The sequence below is a fragment of the Scophthalmus maximus genome, chromosome 19 (assembly GCF_022379125.1).
Source record: "Scophthalmus maximus strain ysfricsl-2021 chromosome 19, ASM2237912v1, whole genome shotgun sequence".
Taxonomy (NCBI): domain Eukaryota; kingdom Metazoa; phylum Chordata; class Actinopteri; order Pleuronectiformes; family Scophthalmidae; genus Scophthalmus; species Scophthalmus maximus.
Genome location: NC_061533.1, coordinates 13,192,322 through 13,207,115, shown reverse-complemented (window position 1 = coordinate 13,207,115; position 14,794 = coordinate 13,192,322). Strand labels below are relative to the sequence as shown.

At 43.4% G+C, this 14,794-nt stretch overlaps 5 protein-coding genes across 6 annotated transcripts; 3 read left to right on the top strand and 2 right to left on the bottom strand.

Moving 5' to 3' along the window:
- Nucleotides 1-155: 155 nt before the first annotated feature.
- gatc (glutamyl-tRNA amidotransferase subunit C) lies at nt 156-2,221 on the top strand. The gene is made up of 5 exons (XM_035639079.2): nt 156-506; nt 585-635; nt 1,159-1,328; nt 1,507-1,610; nt 1,793-2,221. The coding sequence occupies exons 1-5, from the start codon at nt 351-353 to the stop codon at nt 1,852-1,854; spliced, it is 543 nt and encodes a 180-aa protein (XP_035494972.1). The 5' UTR covers nt 156-350; the 3' UTR covers nt 1,855-2,221.
- Nucleotides 2,222-3,161: 940 nt separating this feature from the next.
- isg15 (ISG15 ubiquitin like modifier) lies at nt 3,162-4,162 on the top strand. The gene is made up of 2 exons (XM_035639081.2): nt 3,162-3,323; nt 3,411-4,162. The coding sequence occupies exon 2, from the start codon at nt 3,423-3,425 to the stop codon at nt 3,897-3,899; it is 477 nt and encodes a 158-aa protein (XP_035494974.1). The 5' UTR covers nt 3,162-3,323; nt 3,411-3,422; the 3' UTR covers nt 3,900-4,162.
- A 753-nt stretch (nt 4,163-4,915) lies between these two features.
- Nucleotides 4,916-8,254, bottom strand: pxmp2 (peroxisomal membrane protein 2). Its single transcript, XM_035639078.2, has 5 exons — nt 8,041-8,254; nt 7,492-7,614; nt 6,186-6,348; nt 5,484-5,603; nt 4,916-5,382 (listed from the first exon to the last, which is right to left on the bottom strand). Exons 1-5 carry the CDS (start codon nt 8,148-8,150, stop codon nt 5,314-5,316), a joined length of 585 nt encoding a protein of 194 aa, XP_035494971.1. The 5' UTR covers nt 8,151-8,254; the 3' UTR covers nt 4,916-5,313.
- Nucleotides 8,255-8,599: 345 nt separating this feature from the next.
- Nucleotides 8,600-12,398, bottom strand: unga (uracil DNA glycosylase a). 2 transcript variants are annotated; one of them, XM_035639074.2, is made up of 7 exons: nt 12,153-12,398; nt 11,630-11,833; nt 11,439-11,534; nt 10,152-10,249; nt 9,445-9,533; nt 9,158-9,336; nt 8,600-9,065 (listed from the first exon to the last, which is right to left on the bottom strand). In XM_035639074.2, the coding sequence occupies exons 1-7, from the start codon at nt 12,249-12,251 to the stop codon at nt 8,925-8,927; spliced, it is 906 nt and encodes a 301-aa protein (XP_035494967.1). In that variant the 5' UTR covers nt 12,252-12,398; the 3' UTR covers nt 8,600-8,924. The 2 variants fall into 2 exon arrangements, with proteins under 2 accessions (XP_035494967.1, XP_035494966.1); XM_035639073.2 differs by lacking the exon at nt 12,153-12,398 and having other exon boundaries at nt 11,630-12,139.
- Nucleotides 11,733-14,549, top strand: alkbh2 (alkB homolog 2, alpha-ketoglutarate dependent dioxygenase). Its single transcript, XM_035639076.2, is given in 4 exon segments — nt 11,733-11,871; nt 12,991-13,303; nt 13,389-13,587; nt 13,667-14,549. Coding segments are annotated over 3 exon segments (840 nt in total). The 5' UTR covers nt 11,733-11,871; nt 12,991-13,029; the 3' UTR covers nt 14,034-14,549.
- The last annotated feature ends 245 nt before the right edge of the window (nt 14,550-14,794 follow it).

Genomic DNA, 14,794 nt, shown 5'->3' with positions numbered 1-14,794 from the left:
AAGCAAAGGTGTTTAAAATTCGATGTTGCAAAGCGGGCCACGTTGCATGTTCCATGTTTCAGTCATCGACCCCGCTGTATTTCAACAGAAAGACTAAATCAGTTTGTTGTCGTTGTTGACGCTGAAACGAAGAAGGAAGTACGTGGATGATATACATCCCGCGTCCCCGGGCTAGCTACCACAGGTCGTTAGCTGTTAGCTACCACAGGTCGTTAGCCGTTAGCTACATCCGGGTGTAGCTAGCTCAGGCCACCGGCGCTGTCGATTCTTGTGGGTCAGTAAAGACTGGGAACATGTGACATCCGTTTTTCGACGTGTCGAACGTGGCCGTGTAGGTGATTGTGCTGAGAATGTCGGTGTTTTGTCTCAGTGCTACGCGCACATGCCGTGGCTTGTCACTGAAAAGCATCCGGCCTTCGTTGAGCCTGTTGACGAACGACGGATACCGGGAGGACCACACCACTCGTGCAGCGTGTCGGTTCAGCTCCGAACCACACAACCCAAAGGTGCATTCGAGGTTATCGAGTGTTGTGTGCTAGTATGCAGTCTGTGTGCGTCTCCTCACATGGTTGTCTCTGCGACAGGTGCCACAGGCTGCAACATGGGAACCAGTACCGGAAGACCAACTCCCCCCGGTAATAAGCTCATTTCTAGGGTTACTGTGATATGATGCTTGTCCTTGAAATGCATAAAGCACTCGAGGTGTTTGTCCTGGGAGATGCCGGATCTGTTTTGAATGCAGTAGGTGCCCGTGTGTACATTTGAACAGGTTTCGCCTGCTGGGTTCAGCCCTCCTCTTCTCACTGGACATTAAAAGACTCCTTCCTAATATGAGTTCAAGTGATGGGGGACAAGTCTGAGTCCTCCGTTTGTAGTCAGTGGTGTTTCTGTATCGTATACATTTGTCCCCTAGGTTTACTGTTTTGGGGGCTGGGTTAGGGTTCACAAATCACGATAAGTTCAGCCACAATCTTTCATAGAGGAACGAGGAATAAGGTGTAAAAGGAAAGTGACCTGAAATGACTTCTGCTTGACATTATATGTAAAATACAAAACAATCAATTGGACATCTCAGGGGAGGGGGTGGGGGCTCCCGTTAGGGGGATTCAATGGTAGGGGAAACGCTGTGTGACCAATACCACTCTGATTTTTTTATAGCCTGCGCAAATCCCTGCAGACCTGGTGGACAAACTGGAGCGCCTGGCGCTGGTTGACTTCCGGACTAAACAGGGACTGGGCTGTTTGGAGAAAGCCATACGATTTGCGGATCAGCTTCATGTTGTTGACACGTCGGGGATCGAGCCAATGGATTCAGTTCTGGAGGACAGGTATGGTACAGTTAAGAAAAGGCCGACATGTAAAAACAAATCTAACTTTCATGTGGGCCTTTTCATCATTTCAGTATAACCAAATGGCATAAGAAATGAGCAAAAACCACAGCTCAATTTTAAGCTACTGTGAAGCTCAGTGTATGATTGAATGAACGTTTCATCTGTGTTACTTCAGGGCTTTATACCTGAGGAGCGACGCGGTGACAGAAGGGGACTGTGCAGAGGAACTGCTTCAGCTCTCGAAAAACACAGTTGAGGAATATTTTGTGGCACCACCAGGTGAGAATAGACCCTGAAAACAACATGAACCTCGACTCAATGATTGCTCCTACATTGTTGAGATGATAATTCAGTTCACAAAGATGTATTTTCATCCTGTTTTGCTTGTAATTGTGAGGATTCTTGACTCATATTTGTAAATGTTTATATACATATTAATTAATTTATTTTTTTCCCCTCAGGAAATATTCCTCTACCAAAGAGGGAAGAGAGGGCAGCCATACTGAAACACTCAGAGTTCTGATATATATGAATGTGTCCTTGATATTCATGACTCATTTTTGATTTGGAAATCGGGTGTGTCTCTCGGGAATTACAGAGTTTGTCAGATCAGCTGACTCAGGCAAATATTTGGTCACTTCCCTGCTTACCTGCAGCCAATAACAGCTCTCAACAGGATTTGTCAGGTATGCAGTAGGTTCAACGTGCTCTGGATTGGGGTTTCAGTTTCAGTTTCCAAACATGGTGAGTGATCAGTGTCTTGGGCCAGAGGGTGATGACAACGATCCATTTGATGGTATTTATTTGTCCTGAATGATTTATATGATTTCCGTGTGACCTGTTTTCATTGTACTGTTGTGTAACTTTAATTAAAAAAAGAAAAACCTCGACCCTTTCTCTCTGTCTCCATAGCAAACATCTTTAAGTAAGTATGTTTACTTAATGCGATGAAATTGTTGTCATTGCACAGACAAATGTGCAAAGTTGAATGAGCATTCCTATGGAAGCCCAGCAGTAATGTTTTTGTTTTTTTATTGTGTATTCAGTCATTATCATAAAAACAGTAATTACAAACATATCACAATGTGAGCTCAAACATTAAATAGTGACTGAAAAGGCTTAGTCTGAAGCAAAAGCTTATATATGCCTATCCTATTTCCTTATCCATTTGATCTAACCACCTCAAAGAAAATTAAATTAAAAAACCAAGATTTAAGTAAAGAAACAAGGACATAAAATCACATTCAAGTGTTATGGTTGACCCATCATAAACCAAGCTGAAGAAATTGGGGCATCAAACTTTATTATTTATTAACTGACAGCATACGACTATATAACTCGATTTCAAGAAAATCGCTTGAGCGATTTTCTTGAAATCGAGTCTTAGCATGGTCTTCAATTTGCTGCTACGAGTCTTAGCATGGTCTTCAATTTGCTGAATTATCTTGTCATGCAGACACAGTTTATTTGTACAAGGTTATGAATAGAGCACATCAGTGTTTAAGCCCTTCACTTGCTCAAAGTGCTCAGGTCATCTCTGAAATGACGTCACAGAAGTGACGACGGGAAGGTGGATGGACCTGCGCGCGCAACTTTAACCAAAGCTCACGTGCGCCGTTATTTAGGAAACAAAACCAGAGAAAACGTCCATGTCACCTCCCAGGCTGCGTTGCTACATCAGCACCTTTACAGTCTCTCATAAGAAACTTTGAACCCCACCTGTTCCGTTGGGTAGTAAAGTCATAAACCTGCCATGGGGATCGTTGTGTCGATCAAAACATTACAGCAACACAGCTGACGCGAAGTCACGTTGGGAGAATGGAAACCGAAACTCATCGAGACGGCGCAGGAAAACGAATCTTAGGTGAAGGGGGCGGGTGTCGATCAGCTGGGGCAGCCTGCATATAAACTGATGCTGCTGCTGTGCTGAGCATCGTCTTCGAACTGCTGTTGACTGACGACTGAAGAGTTTGCTGTTTGGAAAAAAAAGAGGTAAAAAAAACCACTGTAAAAACTTATTACCAAGAGTTTTTCCCGAGCGGACGTATCTGTAACAATGTTTGTTGAACTTTCCTTCAGATCATTTTCATCATGGACATCATCATCATCATGCTGAACGGGACGAGGCACACGCTGAGCGTGCAGCCCCAGGACACGGTGGGCTACCTGAAGCAGGTCATCCAGGACAAACTGGGGGTTCCGACTGAGAGGCAGCGGCTGGTGGTGGACAACGGCCACAGGACCGACCTGAACAACGACTCCCAGACCCTCGGCCACTACGGCCTGCACTCCGGCTCCACCGTGTCGCTGCTGGTGACCGAGCCGATCCGGCCGGCCTGCATCCAGGTGTTCCTGCGGAACGAGAAGGGGAAGGTGAGCACCTATGACATCACACCAGAAGAGACCGTCAGCGACTTCAAGCGCCGGGTGCAGTCCAGGGAGTCGGTGCCGGAGAGCCAGCAGAGGCTGGTGTACCAGGGCCGCGAGATGACCGCCGGTAAACTGTCGGACTACCACGTCGTTGCGTTGAGCACCATCGACCTGTTGATGCGCCTGAGAGGAGGCTGAGGAGACGGACGCACCGTGAACACACCACGGCCCCTTTATAAATATAAAATGACGATTAAATAGCCTTAAACACTTTTACTGTTCCCGAGCAAAAACATTCCTCTGTGTGACAGAAATGTTGTCTTAATTGCTTTCAATATTTTGTCTTGGCAATACCCTTACAACACGACACGCTTAAATTGTATTGTTCTATAAGTTTATTTTCTATTTAAAGTATTACGTTTTGTTATAATTTAACGAATAAAGTCACAAATGTGAACACAGATGTTTCTTCATACTTCCTTTACATTTCCTCAGAGGCGGAGATCATATAATACTTAAGCACTGCATATTTAAAACTGACATGAATACAAGTCAAGGTTTACTATTACATCACATTAGGTGCTGACTTTTTTAAAGGATGCTTCCAAACACATTACAGCAGCATGTTATAATGGACTACAAAAAAGTTTGTTAGTTGATCTGGAGCAGCGTACTCTCTGTGAAAGTCTGTCCGGTCGAGATTGTAGCCTAAGACCACCAAGTTGTAGCCTCTTGTCAAAAAATGACATCATTTAGAGACTGGCTGTGTCTTCTGAGCTGTTTGATGTGTTACATCCCAGACTTGTACTTCAACCCTCTTCATTGATTTTTTAGTTTCAGTATCAGTTTATAAAAACAGGGAGTGAGCTGTGTGCTGGGGCAGAGGCTGCGATGATTATATTCAGTGCAATGGAAGTAGATTGTTAAATCACTTTATAAACCCTGTTTCTAAAGGTGTTATATAAACAAAATTAAGATTAGTGTTGTGATTCACGTCATTCATTTCGTATGTCACCTTTCCACTGTGATTTCCACCACACACTGTATTCTCTCTCTCCTGGTTTTGTTTCCAAACAAAGTTGAAATCAGTTTTCAATGATGCAATGTTGGGAGAATAGAAAGCTGTTTAGTCATCATCAGAGCGCTGAGCATCCACTGCTTGTCTCTGTTCATATCATGAGGATATTATACATTCTTTCATTCAAAACACAACCTGCTTGTTAAGCTGTTTTTATTGTTATTCTGAAAACCTGGTGCTTTATTTAAGCGACAAATATCATGTTTTGTTTTTGTTTACAGTGATTTTATGTTCTGGCAATACAAGGATCAATTGTTAGAATTTTAAACTGACAAATACAACATAGTAAAACTTTGTTAACTGGTTACTGTAAAAAGAGAAATTCATTATTGCCATTGTTACATTTAATATGTTCTATTATCACAAACACAGTCATGTTTCCAAAACAAGACAGGAAACTGTTATAGTGGATTAAATTGAAAATTATAGACCAGATTAGGAACAGGTTTAGCGTCGTACATTAAGCAGCCTGCTTTGTATGCCACAAAGCCACTGTGAAGACAGATTCCTCCAGATTGGTTTTCTTCGGAAGCCTCATTTCCTCACTGATGCAAGGTAGGCATACCAAAATAAGGCGATCATGTTGGCGAACAGCACTCTGAACTGAGTTGCAGGAGCACAAACAGTAACAGGAGAGAAAAACAACAACAGTGATGTCAGTGTGACTCATTTCTTCAACAACAGGTCGCTGGTGAAATACATACCTGAACAGGCACAAAGTTGATATTGATGAACTGAAAGGGAGTCCAAACTTTCCAATTCATCTTCAGAGCAGTCCAATAACTTCCCCTCATCTTCTTCTCAAAGTCTTCCCGCCCTTTCGCCTGAAAACAGATTGGAAGACGATAGGAAGACCATGTATTTTTGTCTGATTTGCAACTTGGAAACATGGTGAAGTTCTAGAAGTTTCTCTCATCTCCAGCCAGAGTGACCATGTGGTTCTTGGTCTCCTCTCACTCTGGTATGCTCTTGGGAGAATCCTGGTTGTTTTCATTTTCATTTAGGAATTATGAGACCTCTGAAGTCTTGGGAACCTTCAATTCAGCAGATTTTTTTACAGCCTCCAGGCAAATGTCTGGTACTTCAGTAAATTTTAGCAGCTTGGGTGAGTGATAGGATGACTTATGGTCAATAAAGACTCGTGCCAATAACTGGAAATATATCATACAGTAGACACTTGACTCTTCGCAAATACTACAAGTGTGGCTTCCGAGATGGAGCCAGAGTCTGACCTAGAGAGAGCGGAAAAGTCAGGATATCTCAGCCTCTGCTGTGGCACATTTGGCCACTCTTTTTTTTTCATCTGCCTCTTGCAGAACCTTCAACTTTGTGGAAGTGTACTATCAAAGAGCTTGAGTGAGCATTTAATGAGATGATTACAAGGGACAGTTTTTGAGATGACCCACCTCCAGGATGTTCATAACGAAGTAGAAAATGAGCAGGAAGCCGGGGGCAAAAAAGAGCCGATCCAGTAGCAGCCGTTTGACTATACAGTATGGGTCGGTGGCGGGCAGCCACGTCTCCATCAGCTGGTAGAAGAAGTGGCTCACCGGTCCTGTAATAAACAATCTGCAACAGGCAACAAGGCATACTATAAATATATATACATCTTAACTGGGAACAGTTATTCTGTCTGATATCAATTAATCTCTAGTGTTAAACCTGTCTCAAAAAAATTTCATAAACAAATGTCATTTTACATAACTGGTAGAAAACATATATATAATTATTATTAAGATCACATGTACACTGAGGATTTAGTCAAGTTGTCTGGTTTACAGCAACTGAAAAATATACAATATATATATACTGTATTTTAATGATATATAATAATAATATAATATATAATAAATAATTTGTGTATTGTATTTTTCACATGCTGAGTGTCTTTCTTTCCTTGATACACCTGCTGGTGATGATGATCATGTGCAGCGTCAGTGCTGTAAGCTATATGCACAAGCCAACATTCAAATTTCACTCGTGTACAGATGATGTTAAAAGTTAACAGCCCTACAGTATTCCACCGTACACAGCCCACTTGTGATGCAGCTATCGTGAAGCACAAAATGAAAAAGCTTCAGGTCGCAGATAACGAAGCATTCAGAATAAAACTCGAGCTCCAAGTGGAAGCCAAATGTTTGTGACTAATAAGTTTCCCATCTTTCATGCTGGGTTGAGGATTTCATGTATGTGTCGATCAACTGAACCAATAAAAAGTTACCATTAACTGAGAGGTTCTCCTCTTGTTTTTGAAAGCATTGGAACAAAAGAGTTTTAAATAGTGGACTCGTAAAGTATGATGACTGTATTTATGGGTTATTTTATTTCTATACAAAAAGGTTGAGACTCAAAAATACGTACAATTGATGATTGAGGAGTTGTAGGTTTGTGACACAGGTACACATACTGAGTTACAGAAAAACGATAAAAGAGTGATTTGTATGTGTAACTAAGTATTCGTACCTGTGTCGCTAACCTACAACTCCTAAATCATCAATTGAACGTCAACATAGACTTTTTTAGTAGAAAAATATTTTTGAGTTTTATGTTTGACAGGTGATGTAACTTGACATTTGTTTGTGAATAGTTTTGAAACTGTTTTAACACCAAACTGGTTATGTTGCACCAGGGCTGACATATTCTCTGCAGTCTGACTGGAACATTAACTCACTTGTATCATGCTCAGTTTTGTGTGTCTGCGAAGAGTCTCACCCATAAATGGCGTAGCGTGCAGCTCCGGCCGTCTCCAGCTCACTGACCGGGGCTCCGGTTTTGGCCTTTTTTCTCGCCTCCAAAATCTGAGACAGAAGATTTCCTAAGGCTGAGAGGATGCCACTGAAAATACCAAGGAGACACACACACACACACACACACACACACACACACACACACACACACACACACACACACACAGTGTGTAACAGGTGAATTCAACAAAACAAGTCACTCTGATTTAGTAAATTAAAAAGTAAAGTTCACAATGTGTCATGGTGCATTGTTAAGGGGAGGTTCTCCAGGCAGACGCTGATTGGCTAAAGCCAGAGTGTTGAGACACGATCAGTGCAAACAAAGTGGCCAAAGGCAACTGAATAGGAGTTTAACACGGACTATGTGAACTTGGCAGCAGTGGTTTGCCTTCATCAGGCCTTAACAAAATGACACCTTCTCATTTTCTGACCGTCAAACTGAAGAAGAGGCAGACACCCAGAAGCAGCAGCAGCAGCAGCAGGAGGCTGCAGAGTCAAGCTGTCAACCACTCACCTCGTCACCGACTTGGTGAGGACGGGGTATTTCTTCAGGAGAAACAGATACTGCTGCAGCACACGGAAATGTAAGGACGCGTCCCGGAGCGGCCGACTCTCCACAGGCATGTTGTCACTTCTTCGACCGCCCGAACATCGCCACCGCAAACAAGAGTCCCGGGGCCGAAGTTGACATGGAACTCCGCCCGAGTCTTCCGGGTGACGTCATCGCGTCCCCGGCGGAGCCACGCCTCCACGTCGACGACCGAGACGTTAGCGACAGAGAAACGTTTAAGATTTACTGTTTATCATCTGCAAAAAAAAACATGACGAGTTTAACACGCTTACACCTACGATAATAACAGTAGTATGGCTGACATATAATATGTCGCATGGTGGATATGGGAAGACACATAACAAACAACCTGACTATTATACAAACACATTAAAACATATATATGTATATATATTTACCAAGGCTGCTTGGTCACTCAAATTCACCAAAGGTGTGGACAACACCTGCTGATGTCTGAGGAAATTCACACTGAGCTAATTTAGAGACACTACAACACAACATCCACCTTTAAGAACCATTTTAATGGAACTGTAATAAAACGTTTTCAGTTAAAACCAAAAAGCCAACTTTAATGAGTGAACTAAAAGGCCAATAGTGTACACAAACATATTAACAACGTTGAAACTGACAAGTGCTGATGAAACAAATATACACTGGAACAATGAATTCAAGCTTTTCCCCCAAAAAAATTCGGGGTACAACAAACTTTCATTGAGGAAAGGAAAATGCACATTCTTTTGTAGGAACAGAAAACTGTGAAAGCTTATGGGTGGGTTCTGGTCTGTAGTTAATTGTCACACAAATAGAAAGCTGACATGTATAAGAACTTAAAGTGTCTTCCAGTCTATGGGCGACTTTCCAGATTCCTTCAGCAGCTCGTTGGCCTTTGAGAAATGCCTGCACCCGAAGAATCCTCGATGAGCAGACAAGGGAGAGGGATGAACAGTCTGCAGCACGTGGTGGCGTTTCTATAACCAGAGTGTGAAAACTTAAGACACGTAAACATGATAAAAAGGTTTCTGTTTTCACTATTTGTAGTAACGCAGAGGAGTCGACCCACCCTGTTGATAGCAGCCCCCTTCTTGTGGGCATATGACCCCCAAAGCATGAAGACGACGCCCTCCAGGTTGTCGCTGAGCCACTGCACTACGGCGTCAGTGAAGGTCTCCCAACCTCGGTCTTTGTGGGAGTTGGCCTGGTGCTCTCGGACGGTCAACACAGCGTTGAGCAACAGAACACCTGACGAGCGAGGTCACAGACGGAGAAGATGGCGGCTCTGTTAATTTCTGACAGCTCCTCTTGTTGTGTAACTGTGTTTAAACATCCAGGCTGCTTCTTAAAAAGTACCTTGTTGGGCCCATCCAGTCAGATCTCCATGCCCAGGGTGCTGGAAGCCTTCGATGTCTGAAACCAGTTCTTTATACATGTTCCCTAAACTGGAAAAGAGCAAGAACTGACTAATTAGCACTATTATTCCATTTTTAGTTTTAAACAAAACTGTCCAGGGCTACATCCAGATTACTACATTTTCATTTAAAAAAGCGCATCACTGCTGCTACGTTTTACGCCTGCTGGCCACACTGCTGCAGAGTTTTCGAGCGGCTAAAACTGAGAAGTATAGCAATGCCGCTGCCCCCTGCTGCCCCCGTCTTACTTTTGAAAAACATTTGGAAATGATGGCGTAGTCACCTGCTTCCTGATTGGATCTTATCACGACTCAACGACCAGGGGTGAAGGCAAAACGTTGTATATGCTCACTGTATGTACTCGTTCCAATTCGTCGTCACTCCGAGAAAATAAATCCCTGCTCTTACTTTTCACCATCGTTGTTTCTCGTTCATAGTGTTTTCTGTAACTAAGTAGCCCAATGCACTTGAATGGTCACGTGATATACAGTTTTGAGTGTGCTAGTATAGACGGGGATGAAAACTGATTCAGAGCTGAAGTGCTCATCTGGACGTCAATCTTGTTTTTTTATGTCTAAAGCGTAGCAATATAAATGTAGCCTAGGTCACAAATGAGATGTTTTTTTAGTACTGAGAGAGACTTCACACCTGGGTGGAGGAGGCACTGGTCTTTTGACACTGAAGCACAATCCGTGGGCCTGGTTCGGACCATGATACGGATCCTGACCAAGGATCACCACTTTGACCTGGAGTTAGAATCACAATCAGAAAGATCTTTAATGTCATAATAGTCGGGCACAATGAAATTGTAAGAGGCTTCTCTCTCCCGTCAAAGAGAAATGTATGAAAGTGTAAAAATGTATAAAGAAACAAAAAACAAACAGTGAAAAGAGTAATGGCAGCAAAAAAATTAGCAAGAAAAATGAGTAGAGACAGTTTGGTAAGTGAGGCAACTGTGACAGTTAATGCCACTCTAATGAAAAAGTCAAAAAGGTTTTAGGGAAAGGTAACAAATATGTTCAGGGCTCATTGTAAACGACGAAGTTTGAAACTGTTTATTATGAAATTCTTACTCCAAGTACTTTTCTTGAAGTAAATCAGCATGTCAATATTACTCAAAAAGGCCCAATTTTGGTATAAATTGGATTTTCACTGACAGTTTTCTGAGGAAGTCTGCAAAGTTTTTACCATTTTGATGCATTTTCCTACTGTCCCAAGAGGCCACTGGTTTCTATTCATTTCTGTACAATATGAAAATAAGCACACATTTTAAAACCTGCTTTTGTTGTGTAATCCACCACAGAGAACATGAAGGCCGCCTTCATTTGTCTCAATTCAGGTTTTAAGTGCAGAACTAACTTATTTGAAAGAGCTGCACTGCTACAATGTAAATTTAAACCAATCAAATGCAGACAACATAAGACGAAGTAGATCTTTTTTTTTTTAATCATCTTTTATCTCTTATGCTCAATTGCTTTTACTCGTATTCATCTGCTTTTAAGCAATGCCGTCCTTTCCTTTTTGGTGTTCTCATTTTTCAATTAATTTCATTCACCGTTTTTAACCTGATGTTGTCCTCTTATTGTTTTCATTTCTTTTCTGGGTTTTTTTAGACTCACCCAGAGCATCCTGAGTCTGTCAATGCACTTTGTAAGCCCTGTTTTAAAAAGGTGCAAAATAAATTAAGCTTATAATTATTATTATTATTTAACAAGTCTTCCATATATTAATGTCTTTGGATGCTTTGGGTGTTATGATCTGATTGGTCTCCTGGATGCTCTGCTGTGTACTTGCTTTTGTTGTTGTCACTGCCTTTTTTTTTTTTTTAGGAGATCATTTGCTTTTGCAGGGCTCAGTGTGCAGCTGCAGGCCATTCATGCAGCCGATCATCATCACATGCTGCACACTTCACCGGGTCAGTGCTGCGTCACTCACGTCTCGGACGTCACACATCTGTGTCCAGGTGAAGACTTGCTCCGCAGGTGGGAACACGGTGTGGCGCTGCCTCTCCTCGGACACGAACTCCGTCAACTGTGACAGAAGAGATGGGAAGCTGTCAGAGAGCTGTTCAACCGCACCGAGGGAGCGCGTGTGCAGTGAGGTGGGCTCGTGACTTGTCGTCTCACTCGTTTGAAGTAGGGCTTCCCAAACTCTGCGGACAGCTCCTTCCTCCAGCTCTCCCCGAAACCCGGAAGTGGCTGCGCCGCGGCGAGTCGCTCCAGCGCGGCTCTCTTGTTGCGGGAGATCCTGTCCAGCTGCTCGGGCGACAGGGCCGCGGTGCAGGGCCCGGGAGGAGGAGGACTGGACGGGTCCGCGGCTTTCAGCTTCTTCTGCACAATTTTAGTGTTTTGAGCAAAGCACAGAGCAGGTGAGAGGCGAGCAGCCCGAGGCGGGACTCTCTTCACAACCCGTCCACTGCGGAGCGAAAACATGCTCGTGCGGAAGTAGTTTCTCTTTTAGCGACAAACAAGAACACGGCGGTGGTTGTGAACGCAGCTTGGATAACGCCGAACGTGGCGCGGGAGACGATACATCCGGCTGCGCTGCAGCTGCAGAGCACGTTTAAATACAAATGCAGTTGGGTTTTTTTAAGCATCGTACACGAGTCGTGTTGTTAACCTAAGTGTCAGAAGCAGAAGCGACTCTCACCGTGTCTGTAGCATCCTCCTCGGTTTCATTCAACTCCTTGGAAACCCTCTTTTTCGAGACGGGCGAGAAAAATGACTGAATGGTTTTCTGTCCGATCATTTTGTTGAGAGACACGTTGGCGCGAGGATGTAGTTGAGTGCTCAGCAGTTGGTGGTGAAGCAAAACAGCGCCGGGCTCCTCGGAAAACAGCCAAAGTTGTTTGAGAGCGTGTTGAGGAAGTTGGCGCCAACACAGAGTGACGACAACAGAGTCACGTTGACGAGCGGCAGGGCTCCGTTCAAGACAAACTGCTGTTCGCCTTCGTTTGTGGCAAGTACAGCACCCGGCATCCGTCCTGAGAGATTGTTCACACTCACACAAACGTGCTATTGTCATAGTTTTAAAGTCTTTGTTGTAGTTGTCACCGTTTTGTAGAAGATGGGTGATTATTTGTTGAGTCACTCATCAGATATTATTATGATAATCAAGCAAAAAAAGGCTTAAGTTCCAGGTTCTTATCTGAGAGAATGTGATGCTATTCTTTGTCCCATATCATAATAAATATGAACAGTTCCATAACCTTGAGCTCAGGGCTATGCAACTCTTACTGGTATTTTCACCAACATTTTATCAACGAAATAATCATCTGATTTATCGAGAAAGGTTGATTGATAAGGAAAATTATTGTTCGTCAGCAGATTTTTTTTTTTATTAAAAAAGGCCCTGAATCACAAAATGTAACAATGCAACTCAAAAAAATGTAAATTCCGCAAGAATAACTCTATTTGTCCACACCGAAGATGCTTTATTCACATTTAATCTAAAAAAATATGTATCCATGTTTGATTCTTCTCCGCAGCATCCGGGTCTGAAAAGCCACAGAGAACAGGTTACTGCGATGGATATGTTTGTGATTCAGAGACAGAATAAACACTCGTGCACCGGTGACGCCCTGAGAAGAAGTCCGAGGAAGAGGATAAAACTGCTGGAGGACGGGAGGATGATGGAAGAGGAGGATGAAGAAGATGCAGCTTCAGCAGAGTTCTCTCATCCTGTTCCCTGGCACAAAATCGAGGCAGAGGGACTAGACTGCGATTATGCTTTACTCTTCCCCAAACAGGAAGCAGACCAACTGCTCAAACAGTTGGAGGAGGAGATAGTGTACTCCACAGGTACAACATCAACCACCTTTTTTGGGTAGATTCATGACCAGAAGGTGCAGTTCTGTTGAGCAGTTGTCGCTCTTTGTTTTTCCAGGGGAAGAAGCAACGGTCCAGCTGTTTGGAAAGCTGTACAATATACCAAGAAAGCAGGCGACATACGGAGACGCAGGTGTAACCTACACTTATTCCGGGGTGAAACGTTCAGCCTGCCCCTGGACTCCCACCTTGAACTTCATTCGGGATGCTGTCACAGAAACAACAGGACAGACATTCAACTTTGTCTTGGTCAACAGGTGAGAACTGACTCAACACAAGTTGTGAAGGTCACCGCTTGATGTGTGGCCCCGCTGAAAGTGTCCTTCGCTCCTCCAGGTACAAAGACGGCCAGGATCACATGGGTGAGCATCGGGATGACGAGAAGGAGCTGGACCCCCTATGTCCCATTGCCTCCGTCTCTCTGGGAGCAGCACGAGACTTTGTCTTCAGGCACAGAGACACTCGGGGAAAACAGAGCCTCCGGCAGATTGAACCCGTGAAGCTCGAGCTCGCTCACGGAAGCCTGCTCCTTATGAACCCACCAACCAACACTCTTTGGTACCACGGCCTTCCTGTTCGCAAGAAGGTGCTTCTGCCTCGCATCAACCTCACCTTCAGACGCATCGTACTGGACAGCAAGAAATGAGAGGGAGCCAAGTCCGAGTGTGGATTATGGGGGAAAAGCTTAGCCAGAGCACATTGACAAATTTCACAACTCTAAAATGTGTTTCTTAATGTTGTAGCTGAAGCTGAGCGACTATTGTGCAGCACGAGGCAAAGGAGGGGGCTGTCGGCTGGGACTTTTTCAGTCACTCTTCAGTAACGTTTTGTAAAGCAGCTGCCAAGATTCCCAAATACATTAACAATAAAATCAACAATCATAAGCGATTCTGTTCTTGAGAAACAGGACAGGTTTCACATCGACTGCAGAGCATGTAGGCTTCACTTCAGAGTGCACTGTACATGTACTGTGTGCAGTGAACTAATGGTGCCCTGGTTGCAGATTAGGCCTTTAACTTGTGATGTATACTATTCCAAATATTGGTTGAAATGTAAATTTATATCGGTCACACTTGGGTTAAAGCCAGGTGGAAGAGTAAACTAATGGTGCACCTTCAAAGATTTCAACTTTGAAGTCCAAGTCCCATGAGCATCATAATTCACTCTTGACCTTGGAAATGTTCGTTTTACATAAATAACGATTTTACATAAACTCCAAGTGTGCTTTCTGGCCTTTTCCAGAGCTTTCAACCACATCTCAAGGGCTTTACAAGCTGATGGGAGTTTTCTAACTCCATCTGAGTAAAGATGATTTTGTCAGTCTCTGCCTTTGGCACTAAGGAGTGTTACTCTTTAAAATTATAGTTTATTTATTCTGCTTGCTGCTCGTTTTTTCAGTTTACAGAAAATTCTTAGATTTAGTAGAGATTCAGTGTTTTAGTCAAAGACACCCTAGCAAACTGG

Bases quoted from the DNA above. Each gene is read 5' to 3' on its own strand.
- gatc (XM_035639079.2), top strand. From the start codon at position 351: ATGTCGGTGTTTTGTCTCAGTGCTACGCGCACATGCCGTGGCTTGTCA. The intron at 507-584 runs GTGCATTCGAGG...TCTCTGCGACAG, and splicing joins CCGAACCACACAACCCAAAG to GTGCCACAGGCTGCAACATG. The intron at 1,329-1,506 runs GTATGGTACAGT...GTGTTACTTCAG, and splicing joins GATTCAGTTCTGGAGGACAG to GGCTTTATACCTGAGGAGCG.
- unga (XM_035639073.2), bottom strand. From the start codon at position 11,935: ATGTTTTCGCTCCGCAGTGGACGGGTTGTGAAGAGAGTCCCGCCTCGG. The intron at 11,535-11,629 runs GTGAGACGACAA...CTTCTGTCACAG, and splicing joins GGAAGCCCTACTTCAAACGA to TTGACGGAGTTCGTGTCCGA. The intron at 9,534-10,151 runs GTGTGAAGTCTC...GCTCTTTTCCAG, and splicing joins CCAGTGCCTCCTCCACCCAG to TTTAGGGAACATGTATAAAG.
- isg15 (XM_035639081.2), top strand. From the start codon at position 3,423: ATGGACATCATCATCATCATGCTGAACGGGACGAGGCACACGCTGAGC.
- pxmp2 (XM_035639078.2), bottom strand. From the start codon at position 8,150: ATGCCTGTGGAGAGTCGGCCGCTCCGGGACGCGTCCTTACATTTCCGT. The intron at 7,615-8,040 runs GTGAGTGGTTGA...TGGTATTTTCAG, and splicing joins CTCACCAAGTCGGTGACGAG to TGGCATCCTCTCAGCCTTAG. The intron at 5,604-6,185 runs GTGGGTCATCTC...ATCTGTTTTCAG, and splicing joins TCGTTATGAACATCCTGGAG to GCGAAAGGGCGGGAAGACTT.